The sequence below is a fragment of the Salvelinus alpinus genome, chromosome 1 (genome assembly GCF_045679555.1).
Source record: "Salvelinus alpinus chromosome 1, SLU_Salpinus.1, whole genome shotgun sequence".
NCBI classification, from domain to species: domain Eukaryota; kingdom Metazoa; phylum Chordata; class Actinopteri; order Salmoniformes; family Salmonidae; genus Salvelinus; species Salvelinus alpinus.
The window spans coordinates 108,396,216-108,415,949 of NC_092086.1; the positions used below are offsets into that span (position 1 = coordinate 108,396,216).

The window sequence follows — 19,734 nt, forward strand, 5'->3', positions numbered from 1 at the left end:
AAGATGGTGGACGGGGGAAAAAAAGTGGAACATGTTTTGAGTGAATATGGAGTGGTGGATCACAGAACTTTTGGAAGAGCTACAGAAGGAACTTGAATGTGACATGAGGATGAATTAACCGCAATGGCAGGTGCGGCGAAGACTGAGTTTGAGCCTTGTCCTGATGATTCTGACCCAGTAGGAGTGTGAATTTTGGAAAGACTGGATCCTTGCCTTCTGGCTGATCAATATGTGGTGTCAGGTTGGGTGGAGAAGAGGTTGGGGAATGTTGGGTCGGTGAAAGTGACTCTAATTGGCCCTCTTGCATTGCTGCAAGAGGGCGTGTGCTCCGTGTAACAGTTTAACTTTAATCCATCCCCTCGCCCCGACCCGGGCGCGAACCAGGGACCCTCTGCACACAACAGTCACCCACGAAGCATCGTTACCCATCGCTCCACAAAAGCTGCGGCCCTTGCAGAGCAAGGGAGACGGAGGCTTCGGAGACGGGCACATCGCGCTCCACTCCCTAGCATACTACTCGCCAATGTCCAGTCTCTTGACAATAAGGTTGATGAAATCCGAGCACGGGTAGCATTCCAGAGAGACATCAGGGATTGCAACGTGCTCTGCTTCACGGAAACATGGCTAACTCAAGGGACGCTAACGGAGTCGGTGCAGCCAGCTGGTTTCTCCATGCATCGCGCCAACAGAAACAAACATCTTTCCGGTAAGAAGAGGGGCGGGGGGGTATGCCTTATGATTAACGAGAAGTGGTGTGATCATCATAACAACACACAAGAACTCAAGTCGTTCTGTTCACCTGATCTAGAACTCCTCACAATCAAATGTCGACCGCATTATCTACCAAGGGAATTCTCGTCAATCATAATCACAGCCGTATACATTCCCCCACAAGCAGACACATCGATGGCCCTGAACGAACTTTATCTGACTCTTTGTAAACTGGAAACCACACACCCTGAGGCTGCATTCATCGTAGCTGGGGATTTTAACAAGGCTAATCTAAAAACAAAACTCCCTAAATTCTATCAGCATATCGATTGTGCTACCAGGGCTGGAAAAACACTAGACCATTGTTACACTAATTTCCGCGACGCTTATAAGGCCCTCCCCCGCCCCCCTTTCGGAAAAGCTGACCACGACTCCATTTTGTTGATTCCAGCCTACAAACAAAAACTCAAACAACAAGCTCCCGCGCTCAGGTCTGTTCAACGCTGGTCCGACCAATCTGAATCCACGCTTCAAGACTGCTTCGATCACGCAGATTGGAATATGTTCCGCATCGCGTCCAACAACAATATTGACGAATATGCTGATTCGGTGAGCGAGTTCATTAGGAAGTGCATTGACGATGTCGTACCCACAGCAACGATAAAAACATTCCCAAACCAGAAACCGTGGATTGACGGCAGCATTCGCGTGAAACTGAAAGCGCGAACCACTGCTTTTAACCAGGGCAAGGTGACCGGAAGCATGACCGAATACAAACAGTGTAGCTATTCTCTCCGCAAGGCAATCAAACAGGCCAAGTCTCAGTACAGAGACAAAATCGAGTCGAAATTCAACAGCTCAGACACAAGAGGTATGTGGCAGGGTCTACAGTCAATCACGGATTACAAAAAGAAAACCAGCCCCGTCGAGGACCAGGATGTCTTGCTCCCAGACAGGCTAAACAACTTTTTTGCCCGCTTTGAGGACAATACAGTGCCACTGACACGGCCCCCTACCAAAACCTGCGGGCTCTCCTTCACTGCAGCCGAGGTGAGTAAAACATTTAAACGTGTTAACCCTCGCAAGGCTGCAGGCCCAGACGGCATTCCCAGCCGCGTCCTCAGAGCATGCGCAGACCAGCTGGCTGGTGTGTTTACGGACATAATCAATCCTTATCCCAGTCTGCTGTTCCCACATGCTTCAAGAGGGCCACCATTGTTCCTGTTCCCAAGAAAGCTAAGGTAACTGAGCTAAACGACTACCGCCCCGTAGCACTCACTTCCGTCATCATGAAGTGCTTTGAGAGACTAGTCAAGGACCATATCACCTCCACCCTACCGGACACCCTAGACCCACTCCAATTTGCTTACCGACCCAATAGGTCCACAGACGACGCAATCGCAACCACACTGCACACTGCCCTAACCCATCTGGACAAGAGGAATACCCATGTGAGAATGCTGTTCATCGATTACAGCTCAGCATTTAACACCATAGTACCCTCCAAACTCGTCATCAAGCTCGAGACCCTGGGTCTCGACCCCGCCCTGTGCAACTGGGTCCTGGACTTCCTGACGGGCCGCCCCCAGGTGGTGAGGGTAGGTAACAACATCTCCACCCCGCTGATCCTCAACACTGGGGCCCCACAAGGGTGCGTTCTGAGCCCTCTCCTGTACTCCCTGTTCACCCACGACTGCGTGGCCATGCACGCCTCCAACTCAATCATCAAGTTTGCGGATGACACTACAGTGGTAGGCTTGATCACCAACAACGACGAGACGGCCTACAGGGAGGAGGTGAGGGCCCTCGGAGTGTGGTGTCAGGAAAATAACCTCATACTCAACGTCAACAAAACAAAGGAGATGATTGTGGACTTCAGGAAACAGCAGAGGGAGCACCCCCCTATCCACATCGACGGGTCAGTAGTGGAGAAGGTGGAAAGTTTTAAGTTCCTCGGTGTACACATCACGGACAAACTGAACTGGTCCACCCACACAGACAGCGTTGTGAAGAAGGCGCAGCAGCGCCTCTTCAACCTCAGGAGGCTGAAGAAATTCGGCTTGTCACCAAAAGCACTCACAAACTTCTACAGATGCACAATCGAGAGCATCCTGTCGGGCTGTATCACCGCCTGGTACGGCAACTGCTCCGCCCACAACCGTAAGGCTCTCCAGAGGGTAGTGAGGTCTGCAGAACGCATCACCAGGGGCAAACTACCTGCCCTCCAGGACACCTACACCACCCGATGTCACAGGAAGGCCATAAAGATCATCAAGGACAACAACCACCCAAGCCACTGCCTGTTCACCCCGCTATCATCCAGAAGGCGAGGTCAGTACAGGTGCATCAAAGCAGGGACCGAGAGACTGAAAAACAGCTTCTATCTCAAGGCCATCAGACTGTTAAACAGCCACCACTAACATTTAGCGGCCGCTGCCAACATACTGACTCAACTCCAGCCACTTTAAAAATGGGAATTGATGGAAATTATGTAAAAATGTACCACTAGCCACTTTAAGCAATGCCACTTAATACAATGTTTACATACCCTACATTACCCATCTCATATGTATATATACTGTACTCTATATCATCTACTGCATCTTGCCATCTTTATGCAATACATGTACCACTAGCCACTTTAAACTATGCCACTTTATGTTTACATACCCTACAGTACTCATCTCATATGTATATACCGTACTCTATACCATCTACTGCATCTGCCATGCCGTTCTGTACCACCACTCATCCATATATCTTTATGTACATATTCTTTATCCCTTACACTTGTGTGTGTGTGTAAGGTAGTAGTGTGGAATTGTTAGGTTAGATTACTGTTGGTTATTACTGCATTGTCGGAACTAGAAGCACAAGCATTTCGCTACACTCGCATTAACATCTGCTAACCATGTGTATGTGACTAATAAAATTTGATTTGATTTGATTTGATTTGAAGGGGAACCACTACTTCAAGGTTTCAGAGCAAGTGACGTCACCGACTGAAAGGCTGCTAGCGCGCACCACCGCTACCTACCTAGCTAGCCATTTCACATCGGTTACATCCGCACCACACAAATGGGAACAAGAACACTGGCTTGGCCTTAAGTGTTGAAGGATCAACAGAAGTTGAAGATACCCGGTGTCTGTGACGCCCGAAATTTGGTGCGATGCAGACCCGGTGAAGAGTATGGTGAAACAGAGAAGACACTGTCTGTACTATTGAGTTTTGATGCAGAGTCTTTACCAGATGAAGTCAAGTTAGGATGTGTCAGTTATGCCGTGAGAGCTTGTCCCAAATCCATTACGGTGTTTTAGGTGTCGAGCTTATGATCATGTGGCAGCAGTGTGTAGGAGGGAGATTTCTAGATGTGAGAAGTGTGCAGGAGGACAAGAGACAAAATAATGTGTAGCATCGGTGTAAAGAGTTATAGAGGTACCCGTGGTGCTGAAGATCAGAGGGGTCGGGTGAGAGACAGGTTGAGGTTGCCTGGATTAGTGCAGAATGTTTTGTATGCTGAGGCAGTGAAGAGAGTAGTAGATGAAGATGGGTCCAGGGTGAGAGATCCTAAGAGGATTCCTGTGAGTAGGCCAACAGAATGATAGGAAAAACCTGCTTCAGTTAAAAATAAATGTTTACGGCCGTGGTGGTCAGTTGTACTGCAGGAATGGAATGTAAATCACAGAGGATAGATGTTGTGGTGCCAGCTGCAGAGAAGTACTGGGGTGTACGAGATTTTACTGCAGAAGAGTTACAGGATATTTTGAACGACAATGTCCCCGTCCTCCTAGGCTGCTGACCTGAAGTAGGATCAGATAGGACCAGAGTAGTGGAATAGTGGGGAGGTTTTAATGGGTTCAGGATTAGTTGGTAGGTCAATTTTTCACACAGTAATGAATTCATCAAGAGACATATAGCCAACTTGATACAACTGTGGGATGCATTGGAGTCAACACGGGGCAGCATCCATGTGGAACGCTTTCAACACCGTGTAGAGTCCTGACGAATTGAGGCTGTTCTGAGGGCAAAAGGGGGGAGGGGGGGTGCAACTCAGTATTTGGAAGGTGTTCCTAATGTTTTGTACACTCGGTGTATATCATATCAGTATTACAACCAGGCATCAGCTAATTACAGCTTTTCAAATAAAATCTCACTAGTTAGGTTTCTATCCAATTGGCGAATGCGGATAAAAATCAGTGATCGATGACGTAGTGCACACAAAATGTACTGAATAAAAAAATCACAAACTATTGTGTTAAATAGAAAATGTGCCTACTCTGATCTTGGCACCTGTGACCTAGCCCACATCTCCTATATACGATGTGGGTAGGCTGTGTAGGTTGGCTATCTACATGAGATTATGATGGATAAGAGCCAGAGTATTTGTATTTGTCAAACGGCAGTCACGCATCAATCACCATGTCACCAGAATAAGACCCTCTATTTATTGGAAAGCAGCATCAAGCTTATCAGTTCCACCACCCTTCATAACTTATTTCATCTGTAGCCTAATAAACTGTGTGGTTTCCCGAGTCGTAGTGGGAGGACCATACACCATATCATCGCGTGACTCCAAATTTACTTTGATATGGTTATTTCAATATTTGCGCATAGACGTTTCCACCACTATTTACCGCATAATACATTTTACTGACACAAAAAGATCCCACCATGTAGAACCAACAAATTATCTGTCAGCATTTACAAAATTACACCGAAACCTGTTTCCATCACAGCTGTCGTGATAATTGTATTTAATTTTATACGATATGACTTCACTCAAATAAAACTGGATGGAAACGTGGTTACTATGGTAATATTGCTACGTTTCACTTTAACCATGCTAACAATTTAAAATGGTGACAAATGTTTCCCTACAATCAGTGTCTCAGTCATAGGCATAAAATCAGTATTTTTTTTAAAATGTATTAATTGCATGGTGATTCACATTTTCGATCATTTAAAAACTACTACATGATAAAGTACAGTCAACAACAGGCACTTGGCCCTACAAACATTGATTAATTCAAGACCACTTCACATAATGGCACTTTACCCTCAAGTCCTGTCTTGTCCACCCACACCCACACGCACGCACACACACACAGACCAAGGACACAAAACCACATCACCTAGCAACAAGTTACATATGGAGTATCCTGTTCCCAGATCTGTTTGTGCTGTCTTGTCAACTCCTACGATCGATGTTTAGCTTGACAGTGACAATAGGAGTTGGCAAGACAGCATAAACAGATCTGGGATCAGGCTACATATGGAATGAACAGAGATAGAATGTGACATTGGTTGAACAAGTTGTCCTCATCCAACTACAATATGTTGTACTAAGTGGCATGGTCTTATATAGGCACAGAGATACTGCTATGGTTTGGACCAAAGAGTTGAGTTCCATTTAAGTTGTGGTAAACTAATCCATCCGTTCCCAGAGTGGATTCTAGTATTTCCAAACAACCTTATCATTTTGGGGGAAGAGTTTTTTGGACAGAAATGCCTGAATGTGAGGCCAGATCTTGTTGGTTTCCGTTCCTGAGAATGTCTCCAACATCCCTTTGCTCCTGTTGGTAGAAACAGACATTAGTACCTCCTGACAGTCATCATAATAAACATAAGCACTAGTTTTGAAACAGGTAGGTACTCCCTGATTGTCTCCAATAAGAACACATATTTCCGCATTCCAATGCAAAATGTTTTGCTACAGTCTAGTCTACTGAATACAACCTAGTACTCAACTACATAATGCTTTCAAGGTTACCAACATAGATTCACTGTTTAACAAAGGGAAAGAAATCACTGGAATGAATTCACTGTCTGATCTCCTGTCTGAGCCTGAATCCTTTGTTACAGTCCCAAGCTATAATCAGACCGGCCCCTGTAGTAGGGTTAATTCAGAGTTCTCTTCCCGTTGTCCAGTTACCAGTGACAAAGAGCCCCAGAAGCCATCTTAGAAATAACTTGGATGCTTTTAACATCCTATGTACACAGGAGCTCTTGACTAATGTTTTCCTTCTTTAATTGGCCACAGAAATGGATGTGATATGAATCAAAACTGACATTGAGTCATGCACAATGATGTCTAATTGAGATTAATGTCCATTTGTTATGTCCCAACTTTGAAAGGGCAGATATAAGCCTTAAAGCTATGATGTAAGAAGATAAACTACAACGTTATTACACAGTTACAGCTTATATAATGTAATAATGAATTTAAAAGCTAAAAAATATATATATATATATATAGCTCAGGTTTGGGACATTACCTGTAGTACTCCAACACGGGTTGTGTCTGGTTTTCGTAGGACTTCAGCCTCCTGGTGATGGTCTCTGGTGTGTCATCGTCTCTCTGAATCAGAGGCTCTCCAGTGACATCATCAAGGCCCTGTAGCCAGGAGGGCCAACCAAAACAGACCAAACAGTGAGCGTGTTAAGATATGCCATTTAACAGATACTTTTATCCAAAGCAATTTACAATGGTGCGTGCATACATTTTCGTATAGGTGGCCCAAGCAGGAATCAAATCCACAGTCCTGGCGTTGCTAGCATCTTACACAAACTGAGCTACACTGAGGTATATAGCCTAGTGGTTAGAGCGTTGGGCCAGTAACCGAAAGGTTGCTAGATCAAATCCCAGAGCTGACAAAGTAAAAATATGTTGGTCTGCCCCTGAACAATGCAGTTAACCCACTGTTCCTAGGCCGTCATTGTAAAGAAGAATTTGTTCTTAACTGACTTGCCTAGTTAAACAAAGGTTAAATAAAAAATATATAAATATTGGACGATTTAGTAGTCCAACATACACTTTACATACCACTATGTCAGTAAACACCACAGCCTAAGCCAGTACTGCCTGTTCTGAGAAATGCATGGAGGGGGAACTGAACATTCATGCAGAAACCTGTATGGTTAGTAGAAAAAAAAAAAAAACTATGATAACCTTGCCTTAGGTGACGTAGAAAGCAAACGTGAACAGACCCTTGCGAGAGTAAACCATATACACCTCCCTCCCAGATCAAGCAGCCTCTGAAGTGCAAAGATTAGTAAGAGGCTGTCATCTACTGAAGTGTCATCCTGTTTGCACAATTCACATAAAACGCTGCTTTTTGACTACATTTGCACCTCTATTGTATGAAGCATTAGACTCAACACGTTGGAATACAAACACTACTGTAGGTAAGTGTTTAACCTGAAAGTCTTACTATTCAAATTGCATTCAACCTCCTACCAGCATGTTTGTAATTGCAAAAAAACAACACTAGCACAGGTACAATGAACAGGCTCTAAAGAGCAGAATACAGAAAGCTGCTGGGAGAGGTGAAGGAGATTTCATTCCGTGTTCTTTTCATGGTTAAGAACAGTTGCTCTTGTCATTAGCTAGCTTTAGCTAAATATCAAGCTGCTCTTTTAAAAGCTCCTAATTCACCATGCAACCACCTATTTGAAATCGTAATGCTTTGAGCATATGCTTTAGCCTCTTTGGAGTGTCAGATGAGCAGGGTTTGCAATTGTAGGGCTTTTCTATTGGTTTCATTGCGCCAGGCAAGTTCAATCAAACACAGCTAAAGTACTTAAAATTACTCCAAATAGTATTTGAACCCAGGTGTGCTAACAATGTCTTGTTTGCTCCAGTTTAATTGTATGGACGAGAGCAAAGGTCCCCACTTGGATTGCCACAGCAAACGAATGCCACCCTGGATGCGTTTGGAAATGGCACCCTATTCCCTGTATAGGCCATAGGGCTCTGGTCAAAAGTAGTGCACTATATAGGGAATAGGGTGTCATTTGGGATGCCCAGTTTTATCTGTCTAATCCCTTCTTCTGCCATCTGTCTCTCTTTCTCCTCTAAATCTCTCCAGGCCGCAGGTACACGCAGTCTGTGCCCTACTTTAACGTTCCAGGATTGTTTATTTTATTTTAATACCCATATTTTGATAGCATGACTTGTAAGGGAGCCAGGCGCTGTCAGGTGGTTGCATGGTGAAAGAGCAGCTTGATATTCAGCTAAAGCTAGCTAACGACAAGAGCAACTGTGTGGTGGGAGAGATGGAACAAAGCAGTCTTATCAAATTGTTTTTAAAAATACACAGTGTATAAGTGTGTTTTTACTATCCTGTTACATGGTTATTACATGTGTAATCATTTTAATTATGTTGTAATAAGGCCTGTGTGTTAAAACTTAGCCACATACATTTGGAGCAGAAGCTTCAATATAGCTCAGTAGTATCTAGCTGTCAAATACATCTGTGACTCCGACTATACTTACAGAGATCTTGGGCGGGTTGAACTCGATGTTGTAGACGCGTCCGCTGGGCAGGTGGAGCCAGCGAGAGGTCAGTCTCTGTTTGATGGTCTGGAAAGGAACGTCCATGTTGATGACTGTGTCCACACTGCACACGCCGTCTAGAGTCTCCGCCTGAGTCACGGTGCGGGGGAACCCTTCCAGACAGGAGAGACCAGTGTAAGCATAGAGATATATAATACACTAGTGGTTAATGTTATAAACCTTCATAGCTTGACAATGTCCATTCTAGAGTTTTATGTTCACAATCTTCCCAAGGGGGAACCCTGACAGGAAAGTAGAGGCAGAGAGACATGGCTCTTTTCCAATTCATCTTTCTGCGATTCCTCTCATCTCTCCTCGCCTCCTTCTTAACCGTATAGGTGGAGAAGGTCCAAGGTCCCTTCCCTCGTACCTTCTTCTCCAATGTGTTTCAAGTTCTTTGGTGTCCACATCACCAACAAACTGTCACAAAACACACCAAGCCAGTCGTGAAAAGGGCACGACAACGCCTTTTCCCCCTCAGGAGACTGAAAAGATTTGGCATGGGTCCCCAGAACCTCAAAAAGTTCTACAGCTGCACCCTCTAGAGCATCCTGACCAGTTGCATCACCGCCTGGTATGGCAACTGCTCGGCATCCGACCGTAAGGCGCTACAGAGGGTAGTGCGTACAGCCCAGTACGTGACTGGGGCCAAGCTTCCTGCTATCCAGGACCTATATACTAGGCGGTGTCAGAGGAAGGCCCGAAAATGGTCAAAGACTCCAGTCAACTTAGACTGTTCTCTCTGCTACCGCATGGCAAGCGGTACCGAAGGGCCAAGTCCAAAAGGCTCCTAAACAGCTTCTACCCCCAAGCCATGAGACTGCTGAACAATTATTAAAATGTTATTCGCTGTTTATTATCTATGCAGTCACTTTACCCCTACTTGCAGTGTCTTCAGAAAGTATTCAGACCCCTTGTTACGTTACAGCCTTATTCTGAAATAGATTACTTTTTTTTAAAATCCTCAGCAATATACAGAGGGTACTGTCACATGTGCTCCTTCTTTGGCCTCTAGGTCACCAAGCTGCTCGTTATGGCACACACCTGTCACCAGCGTTACACGCATAATGACACTCACCTGGACTACATCACCTCCTTGATTACCTGCCCTTTATATGTCACTCTCTTTGGTTTCTTCCCCAGGCGTCATTGTTGCCGTTTCATGTCGGTGCGCTGTTCATGTTTCTTGTTTTGTTCATTCATTTATTAAATGTAGTCACTCTCTGAACTTGCTTCCCGACTCTCAGGGTACATTGCTACAATGTGTCTCTCTTCAACAGCACCCTGGAGAGGCGCGCTGGGAATGAACAATAGCAATATTTTGCGGCCTTGCCTTTGTGGGCACTGCTTATCATAGGGCGGCATCAGCACTCACCTGAAAAGCCCATATGCCACTGGTTGAGAGAAAGGTGCGTCTTGGTCGGTTTGGCGACCAACTAATCCTGCTTAATGAACAGGCCGTCCCTGGACACAGAGACATAAAAATGGTATCCAATAGTTCATCTGACTCTGGGGTACTAGATGAAGGGCCTCATTACCAAAATCCCAAAGTATCCCTTTAACATGACGCATGCATGACTGTACTATTTGCCATTATCTCCCACTTTGACAGCTATTTTGAAATGGAAAACCGCCTTGGGCCAGGCTGAACACAAATTTATCTGATAGTCCATCCGCCTAGCATCACATATCAGTTGTGATATTAGTGGCCGAAGGTTATTTAACCCTTTAAAAGCAATTTTCATAAATAGTAGATGTGAATAGTCCGGGTGGCTATTTGATTAATTGTTCAGCATTCTTATAGCTTGGGGGTAGAAGCTGTTCGGGAGCCTTTTGGACCTAGACTTGGCGCTCCGGTACCTCTTGCCGTGCGTTAGCAGAGAGAACAGTCTATGACTTGAGTGACTAGAGTCTGACAATTTTTTCAGCCTTCCTCCTACCCCGGTCAACAGCCCTGCACCCCCCACAGCAACTTGCCCAAGCCTCCCTCATTTCTCCTTCACCCAAATCCAGATAGCCGATGTTCTGAAAGAGCTGCAAAATCTGGATCCCTACAAATCAGCCGGGCTAGACAATCTGGACCCTCTCTTTCTAAAATGATCCGCTGCAATTGTTGCAACCCCTATTACTAGCCTGTTCAACCTCTCTTTCGTATCGTCTGAGATCCCCAAAGATTGGAAAGCTGCCGCGGTCATCCCCCCCTTCAAAGGGGGAGACACTCTAGACCCAAACTGTTATAGACCTATATCTTACCCTGCCTTTCTACGGTCTTTGAAAGCCAAGTTAACAAACATATCACCGACGATTTCGAATCCCACCGTACCTTCTCCGCTATGCAATCTGGTTTCCGAGCTGGTCATGGGTGCACCTCAGCCACGCTCAAGGTCCAAAACGATATCATAACCGCCATCGATAAGAGACAATACTGTGCAGCTGTATTCATCGACCTGGCCAAGGCTTTCGACTCTGTCAATCACCAAATTCTTATTGGCAGACTCAACAGCCTTGGTTTCTCAAATGACTGCCTCGCCTGGTTCACCAACTACTTCTCAGACAGAGTTCAGTGTGTCAAATCAGAGGGCCGGTTGTCCGGACCTCTGGTAGTCTCTATGGGGGTGCCACAGGGTTCAAATCTCGGGCCGACTCTCTTCTCTGTATACATCAATGATGTCGCTCTTGCTGCTGATGATTCTCTGATCCACCTCTACGCAGACGACACCATTCTGTATACTTCTGGCCCTTCTTTGGACACTGTGTTAACTAACCTCCAGACGAGCCTCAATGCCATACAACTCTCCTTCCGTGGCCTCCAACTGCTCTTAAATGCAAGTAAAACTAAATGCATGCCCTTCAACCGATCGCTGCCCGCACCTGCCCGCCCGTCCAGCATCACTACTCTGGACGGTTCTGACTTAGAGTATGTGGACAACTACAAATACCTAGGTGTCTGGTTAGACTGTAAACTCTCCTTCCAGACTCACAATAAGCATCTCCAATCCAAAATTACATCTAGAATTGGTTTCCTATTTAACAACAAAGCATCCTTCACTCATGCTGCCAAACATACCCTCGTAAAACTGACTATCCTACCGATCCTTGACTTCAGCGACGTCATTTACAAAATAGCCTCCAACACTCTACTCAGCAAATTGGATGCAGTCTATCACAGTGCCATCAGTTTTGTCACCAAAGCCCCATATACTACCCACCACTGTGACCTGTATGCTCTCGTTGGCTGGCCCTCGCTTCATATTCGTTGCCAAACACACTGGCTCCAGGTCATCTATAAGTCTTTGCTAGGTAAAGCCCCGCCTTATCTCAGCTCACTGGTCACCATAGCAGCACCCACCCGTAGCACGCGCTCCAGCAGGTATATTTCACTGGTCACCCCCAAAGCCAATTCCTACTTTGGCCACCTTTCCTTACAGTTCTCTGCTGCCAATGACTGGAATGAATTGCAAAAATCACTGAAGCTGGAGACTCATATCTCCCTCTCTAACTTTAAGCACCAGCTGTCAGAGCAGCTCACAGATCACTGCACCTGTACATAGCCCATCTGTAAATAGCCCATCCAACTACCTCATCCCCATATTTATTAATTTTTTGCTCCTTTGCACCCCACATTCATCTTCTGCACATCTATCACTCCAGTATTTAATTGCTAAATTGTAATTATTTCGCTACTATAGCCTATTTATTGCCTTACCTCCCTTACCTCATTTGCACACACTGTATATAGACTTTTCTATTGTGTTATTGACTGTATGTTTGTTTATTCCATGTGTAACTGTTGTTGTTTGTGTGGCACTGCTTTGCTTTATCTTGGCCAGGTCGCAGTTGTAAATGAGAACTTGTTCTCAACTGGCCTACCTGGTTAAATAATGGTGAAATAAAAAAATAAAAATATAGGTCCTGGTTGGCAGGAAGCTTGGCCCAATGATGTATTGGGCTGTACGCACTACCCTCTGTAGCACCTTACGGTCGGATGCCGAGCAGTTGCCATACCAGGCGGTGATGCAACTGGTCAGGAAGCTCTCGATGGTGCAGCTGTAGAATGTTTTGAGGATCTGGGTACCCCTGCCAAATCTTTCAGTCTCCTTTTCAGTGCCCTCTTCACAACTGTCTTGGTGTGTTTGGACCATGATAGTTAGTTAGTGATATGGACACCAAGGAACTTGAAAATCTCGACCCGCTCCACTACAGTCCCGTCAATGGGGGCCTGGTCGGCCCTCCTTTTCCTGTAGTCCACGATCATCTCCTTTGTCTTGCTCACATTGAGGGAGAGGTTGTTGTCCTGGCACCACACTGCCAGGTCTCGGACCTCCTCCCTATAGGCTGTCTCATCGTTGTTAGTGATCAGGCCTACCACTGTTGTGTCGTCAGCAAACTTAATGGTGGTGTTGGAGTCGTGCTTGTCCAAGCAGTCGTTGGTGAACAATGAGTACAGGAGGGGATAAGCACGCACCCTTGAGGGGCCCCGGTGTTGAAGATCAGTGTGGCAGATGTGTTGTTGCCTACCCTTACTACCTGGGGGTGGCCCGTTAGGAAGTCCAGGATCAAGTTGCAGAGGGAGGTGTTTAGTGATGAGCTTTGTGGGCACTATGGTGTTGAACGCTGAGCTGTAGTCAATGAACAGCATTCTCACATAGGTGTTGCTTTTGTCCAGGTGGGAAAGGACAGTGTTGAGTGCGATTGAGATTATATCATCTGTGGATCTGTTGGGGCGGTATGCGAATTGGAGTGGGTCTATGGTTTCCGCGCATGATGGTGTTGATGTGAGCCTCCCTTTCAAAGCACTTCATGGCTACCGACGTGAGTGCTACTGGGCGGTAGTCATTTAGGCAGGTTACCTTGGCGTTCTTGGGCACAGGGACTATGGTGGTCTGCTTGAAACATGTGGGTATTAGACTCGGTCAGGGAGAGGTTGAAAATGTCAGTGAAGACACTTGCCAGTTGGTCTGCAAATGCTCTGAGTACACGCCCTGGTAATCCGTCTGGCTCCACGGCCTTGTGAATGTTGACCTGTTTAAAAGGTCTTGCTCACATCAGCTATGGAGAGCATGATCACACAGTCGTCCGGAACAGCTGGTGCTCTCATGCATGATTCAGTGTTGCTTGCCTCAAAGAGAGCATAGAAGGCATTTAGCTTGTCTGGTAGGCTCGCGTCACTGGGCAGCTCGGTTTCCCTTTGTAGTCTATAATAGTTTGCAAGCCATGCCACATCTGACAAGTGACAGAACCAGTGTAGTAGGATTCAATTTTAGTCCTGTATTGACGCTTTGCCTGTTTGATGGTTTGTCGGAGGGCATAGCGAGATTTCTTATATAGGTCCGGATTAGTGTCCCGCTCCTTGAAAGCGGCAGCTCTAGCCTTTAGCTCGGTGCAGATGTTGGCTGTAATCCATGACTTCTGGTTGGGATTTGTACATACAGTCACTGTGGGGATGCCGTCGTAAATACACTTAATGATGAAGCTGGTGACTGAGGTGGTCTTATAGCCAGCATCAGTTTGTGGTGGTAAATAGACGGCTATGAATGATATAGATGAGATCTCTCTTGGTATATTGTGTGGTCTACAGCTTATCATGAGGTAATCTACCTCAGACGAGCAATACCTAGAAACTTCTTTAACATTAGACATCGCGCACCAGCAGTTATTGACAAATAGACACACACACCCACCCCTCATCTTACCAGACGTAGCTTCTCTGTTCTGCCGGTGCATAGAAAATCCCGCCAGCTCTATATTATCCATGTCGTTGTGCAGCCACAACTCAGTGAAACATAAGATATTACAGTTTTGTTATGTCCCGTAGATAAGATAAGCTCGACCGTAGATCATCAGGTTTGTTTTCCAGTGATTTCACGTTGGCCAATAGAATCGTAATGGCAATTTACTCACTCGCCTACAAAAAATCCTAACCAGGCACCCCGACCTTCTCCCTCGGTATCTCCGCCCCTTTCTTCACGCTAATGACGGGGATTTGGGCCTGTTCTCCGGAAAGCAGTATATCCTTTGTGTCGGACTCATTAAAGAAAAAATCTTTGTCCAGTTCGTGGTGAGTAATCGCTGTTCTGATGTCCAGAAGCTCTTTTCGGTCATAAGAGACGGTAGCAGAAAATGTATGTACAAAATAAGTTGCAAACAATGCAAAAAAAAAATATAAAAATAGCCCAGTTGGTTAGGAGCCCGTAAAACGACAGCCATCCCCTCCGGCACCATTATTCAAGAATAGCTTAATGAGTGCAGGTGCTGTTTACTGTTCAGCAGCAAGCTGTTCAAATAATGTAAATGTTTCTTAGAAACAAATTCCTAGTCACTTGAAGGTGTCTGGAGTGTACTGAATGCCTTTTTAAAACATATGCCTATTGCCTTGTCTATGTTGATATGTCTAAATCTGAGTAATGGGTGGCCTGGCTGGTCTAGCGGTAATGCTGCAGCCTCCGACACACTTCATCGTTTAAGTCCGACCTATATTGCCCTTTGATACAACCTTTCTCTATCTTTCCCCATTGTCATCCTCCCTCTCGCTCTCTGTTGGCGTAATGCGTATGGTGCAGGTGCTTACTGCTTACCGTCCAGCAGCCAGCTGCTCTGCTCTATGCTCCTCATCTCTGTCAGGATGAGACGGGAGATGACGTCATCAGGTACCAGCTGACCCTGATCGATGCATGACTTCATCAGAAGACCCAGCTCTGCAAGAATTCACGGTGGAACATAAAGATCAGAGCGGTCATCTTTAGTATTTAAACATGTACACATTATGCACTTCATCAGAAGACCCAGCTCTGCCAGGAGAGGAGATACACAGAGCAACATAAAGCTAAGACCTAGCTCTGCCAGGAGAGGAGATACACAGAGCAACATAAAGCTACGACCCAGCTCTGCCAGGAGAGGAGATACACAGAGCAACATAAAGCTAAGACCCAGCTCTGCCAGGAGAGGAGATACACAGAGCAACATAAAGCTAAGACCCAGCTCTGCCAGGAGAGGAGATACAGAGCAACATAAAGCTAAGACCCAGCTCTGCCAGGAGAGGAGATACACAGAGCAACATAAAGCTAAGACCCAGCTCTGCCAGGAGAGGAGATAGCTTTATGTTGCTCTGTGTATCTCCTCTCCTGGCAGAGCTGGGTCTTAGCTTTATGTTGCTCTGTGTAAGACCCAGCTCTGCCAGGAGAGCAGATGCACAGAGCAACATAAAGCTAAGACCCAGCTCTGCCAGGAGAGGATGCAGAATAACACAAGGATCAGAGCTGTGATCTTAGCTTTTTATTATCTCAGAAGACCCAGTTCTGAAAGGATAAAACACAAAGCTGTTATATTTTCCTGCTCTGCCAGAAGGAGAGATACAGGAACACAAAGAGCTCAGCTCTGTCATCTTTATTATGCATTCTCTAGTGAGAACATATTCTACCAGATCTTATCCTGTCCAGAATATAGTTTATATCTTATATAACATGTATATTAAAGACAAAAAGATCCTGTATTTTTACCAAGTCAAGAAAAGACTGACAAAATCACCCCAATGGATTGCGATATGTACTCAAATAAACTATATTTCTGATAGGTTTATAAAAACTTTAGTAGATTATTTCCAGGCCAGAATTATTTTTCTCCTTTCCCCTTAATTCAGGGGTTCTCAAAGTGGGGTCTGACGTATTTATTGTTTTCCTCTTTAGTTATAGGCAAGTCAGTTAAGAACAAAGTGGGTTAACCGCCTTGTTCAGGGGCAGAGCGACCATTTTTTTCCTTGGCAGCTTGGGGATTCAATCTAGCAACCTTCGGTTATTGGCCCAACGCTCTAACCACTGGGCTACCTGCCGCCCAAATTGCAGGAGGTCCCCGGCCAGGTCTCAAAATATATATATATATTTTTATAATACTTTTCCTTTTACATAATTATTTTAAATGAATATGACTAACAACAACTTAAAATGTTTTGGCCAAGCGATCTGTGGAATAAGTTTAGAGTGTAATAGAATACAATGTAATATTATGAATCCACAATTTATGGTCTGGGAGGCTCACATGAATATTGGTATCCACAGTACTCCACCAATTGTATCTTTTTAAACTGAATACTTCATGTATTCTCCAAAAAGTTTTTTTTTTTATAACATAAATGCACTCTAATTTAAGCTTTAAATTAGCTTTGGGGGCTCCCGAGTGACGCAGCGGTCTAAGGCACAGCATCTCAGTGCTAGAGGCGTCACTACAGACACCCTGGTTCGATTCCGGGTTAGGCCGTCATTGTAAATAAGAATTTATTCTTTACTGACTTGCCTAGTTAAATAAAGGTTAAATAAAAAATACAATAAATGATTAAAACTGCAAAGTTCTCTGCCTCATGTAAAAATGTGTAGAACTGCAGGAAATGAGCTTGAAAAGTACAAAATGTTCTCTCCAATGCCAAGAGGCGGGCCTTTAACATGTTAATTCCCTGGGCCCGAGGGCAATGCACTGCCGAAGTCATAACTCCTTGTATGCTATTTTTTTAAATCTCACTCGAGTTGTGTTCTGATTATGAGGGAATCCTTGATTAATTTGCTATCATAAAAGCGGTCCCCGGCCCCAAAAAGGTTTGAGTCTGTCTGACTCCAACAGCAGAAAATAATTTCTGTAACAGTCGAGGGAGGAGGTTTTGCAGGCCTGGGCCATATAAGGAGCAGCATAGAATGCTAGCCTACTGTGCACAGTGGAGCTCATCTCAGGCTACAACAAAGAAGCTACACACCACACTGAAAATAATACAGGCTTGCATTCTTTTAACTATTACATTCTTTGAGGACTTGGCACACAGCAAGCCATGTGCCAAGTGTGCACGTACTTTAAAAAAAAGGTACTATTAAACTGATAACTAGATCACAGATTGTATGGGCAATAAAACAAAGTCTTACGTCATGTTTTAAATGTGGGTGTTCTGAAAGAACTCTGTAGTCCTTTATGTGTTTCATATCATTCCAGTGTGGGGGAAATTAGCAAGGGGATGTGGGAACAAAGTCCTTGAAAGTCAGTGGTCTGCTATAGGCTACTCCTCCGTTTATGATGGTCCTCACATCTGATGGGACTTCAGTCAAGATAAGAGCTAGAGCAGTGTGATAACAAGTTGCAGTTACATACCAGACCACATGACCTTCACTGTAAAAAGCTCAGGTGGCAGGTAGTTCAGATATCAGGGTACCTGTGCACAGGTCTACTATAGCTGTAGATCTGCTGTAGAAATTGTTTCAAAATAAAACTTTTTTTTTTTTTGGAACAACTCTTCTTTCCACTCAATAATATGAGATCGGGGTCTTGTCAGCTCTCCAGTCAGGCTCGACCTTTTTGCAGCAAGATAAGAATATGATTGTGGAACTGGACTGAACTGTTTCTCTTATCATAGCCAGACCAGAAAAACACTTTTTTTGTTACTGCTGAGGAGAATTTTGTTTGCAAGGTATCGGTATATTACCATCTCTGTAATCTTTGAAGAAGAAAAAAATGATAATAATCTTGATCTTTCTCCCAAGGGGAGTCGGGTAATGGCCAACCACCATCGTCGTTTTCAAGACATCGCATGCTTCATTGCATCATCTTGTGGATAACAATTTGTTTATTCTCTGTTACATTTTGTGCATAACATCCAAAAGAATCTGATTGCATCCGATATTTTCATATTCATTTTAGTTTATGAATGATTCTTTTTACAAGTATTAATATCACACATCTACAATTTATCCACTGGTTGAATCAACGTTGTTTCCCACGTAATTTCATTGAAATGACGTTGAACCAACGTGGAATAGACGTTGAATTGACGTCCGTGTCCAGTGGGTCTGAACATGGTAGCAACGTCTACGCTATCTAATGTGTCAACTGCTGCTGTTCATGCATGATAAAAACCTAACACAAGCAAGTGGGAACAATCTGACTACTTCGAGAAAACTGACAAGGCTATGCATTACTTCAAATTCTGCTTATTTTCATCATCAGCCATAGCAGCCATTTCCATTATCTGCTTTGTGTGGAGAGGTTAAGAACTGCACCATGGTCTAATCTTACCTGTTTGGGCTTTAATGTTGGCTCTCAAAAGGTCTCCACTTGAAAGATGCGTTAATCCGAAACGTTTTACTACGCGCCCCGACACTGTGCCCTTCCCTGAACCTGGAGGTCCCATGATAACCACCCGGAATATCCTTTGTAGAACCATTTTCCAATGTTATTGTTGTAATCAGCACGTCCTTCCCATGAAGCTGTAATTTGTGCGTTTAAACAAGAGAACTTCTGTTCGAGCGGAATTCTCCATGCACCCTTGGTGGCCAAGTCTATCCACTGTGTGCAAAAGTGCAATCGCCTACTGTGGACGACTCCTGTAGCAGTTCTAGTTTGGCTCTTGAAATCAGCTCTTTTTTCGAAGACCTTGAGGAGGAAGAAGTTCATAACGAGAAAACCGCTTCGTCTCGCTACTCGGTGAGGACGCTCGCATCCACACAGCCCCAATCTTAACGACGTCAGGAATAATAGCGCACTCTGGCGGATTTTGGGTCCGACATCCACCAAGACGTGCACTGTTTCGCCGGCTGCTTACCATCGCGCACAGTTTTATATCAGAATTAGACGTTAACCCATGTTTCTCAAAGGTCAAATTTCGAAGTTGTTCCATTGACTTGTATAACGGGTGACCTGGCTTGAATAGCCAGCCCAC

The 19,734-nt window shown here is 44.8% G+C and overlaps 1 protein-coding gene across 1 annotated transcript; it reads right to left on the reverse strand.

Moving 5' to 3' along the window:
• Positions 1-5,134: 5,134 nt before the first annotated feature.
• On the reverse strand, positions 5,135-19,734 carry LOC139538344 (GTP:AMP phosphotransferase AK3, mitochondrial-like). Its single transcript, XM_071340293.1, has 5 exons — positions 19,092-19,734; positions 15,623-15,742; positions 8,988-9,160; positions 6,988-7,106; positions 5,135-6,285 (listed from the first exon to the last, which is right to left on the reverse strand). Exons 1-5 carry the CDS (start codon positions 19,237-19,239, stop codon positions 6,165-6,167), a joined length of 681 nt encoding a protein of 226 aa, XP_071196394.1. The 5' UTR covers positions 19,240-19,734; the 3' UTR covers positions 5,135-6,164.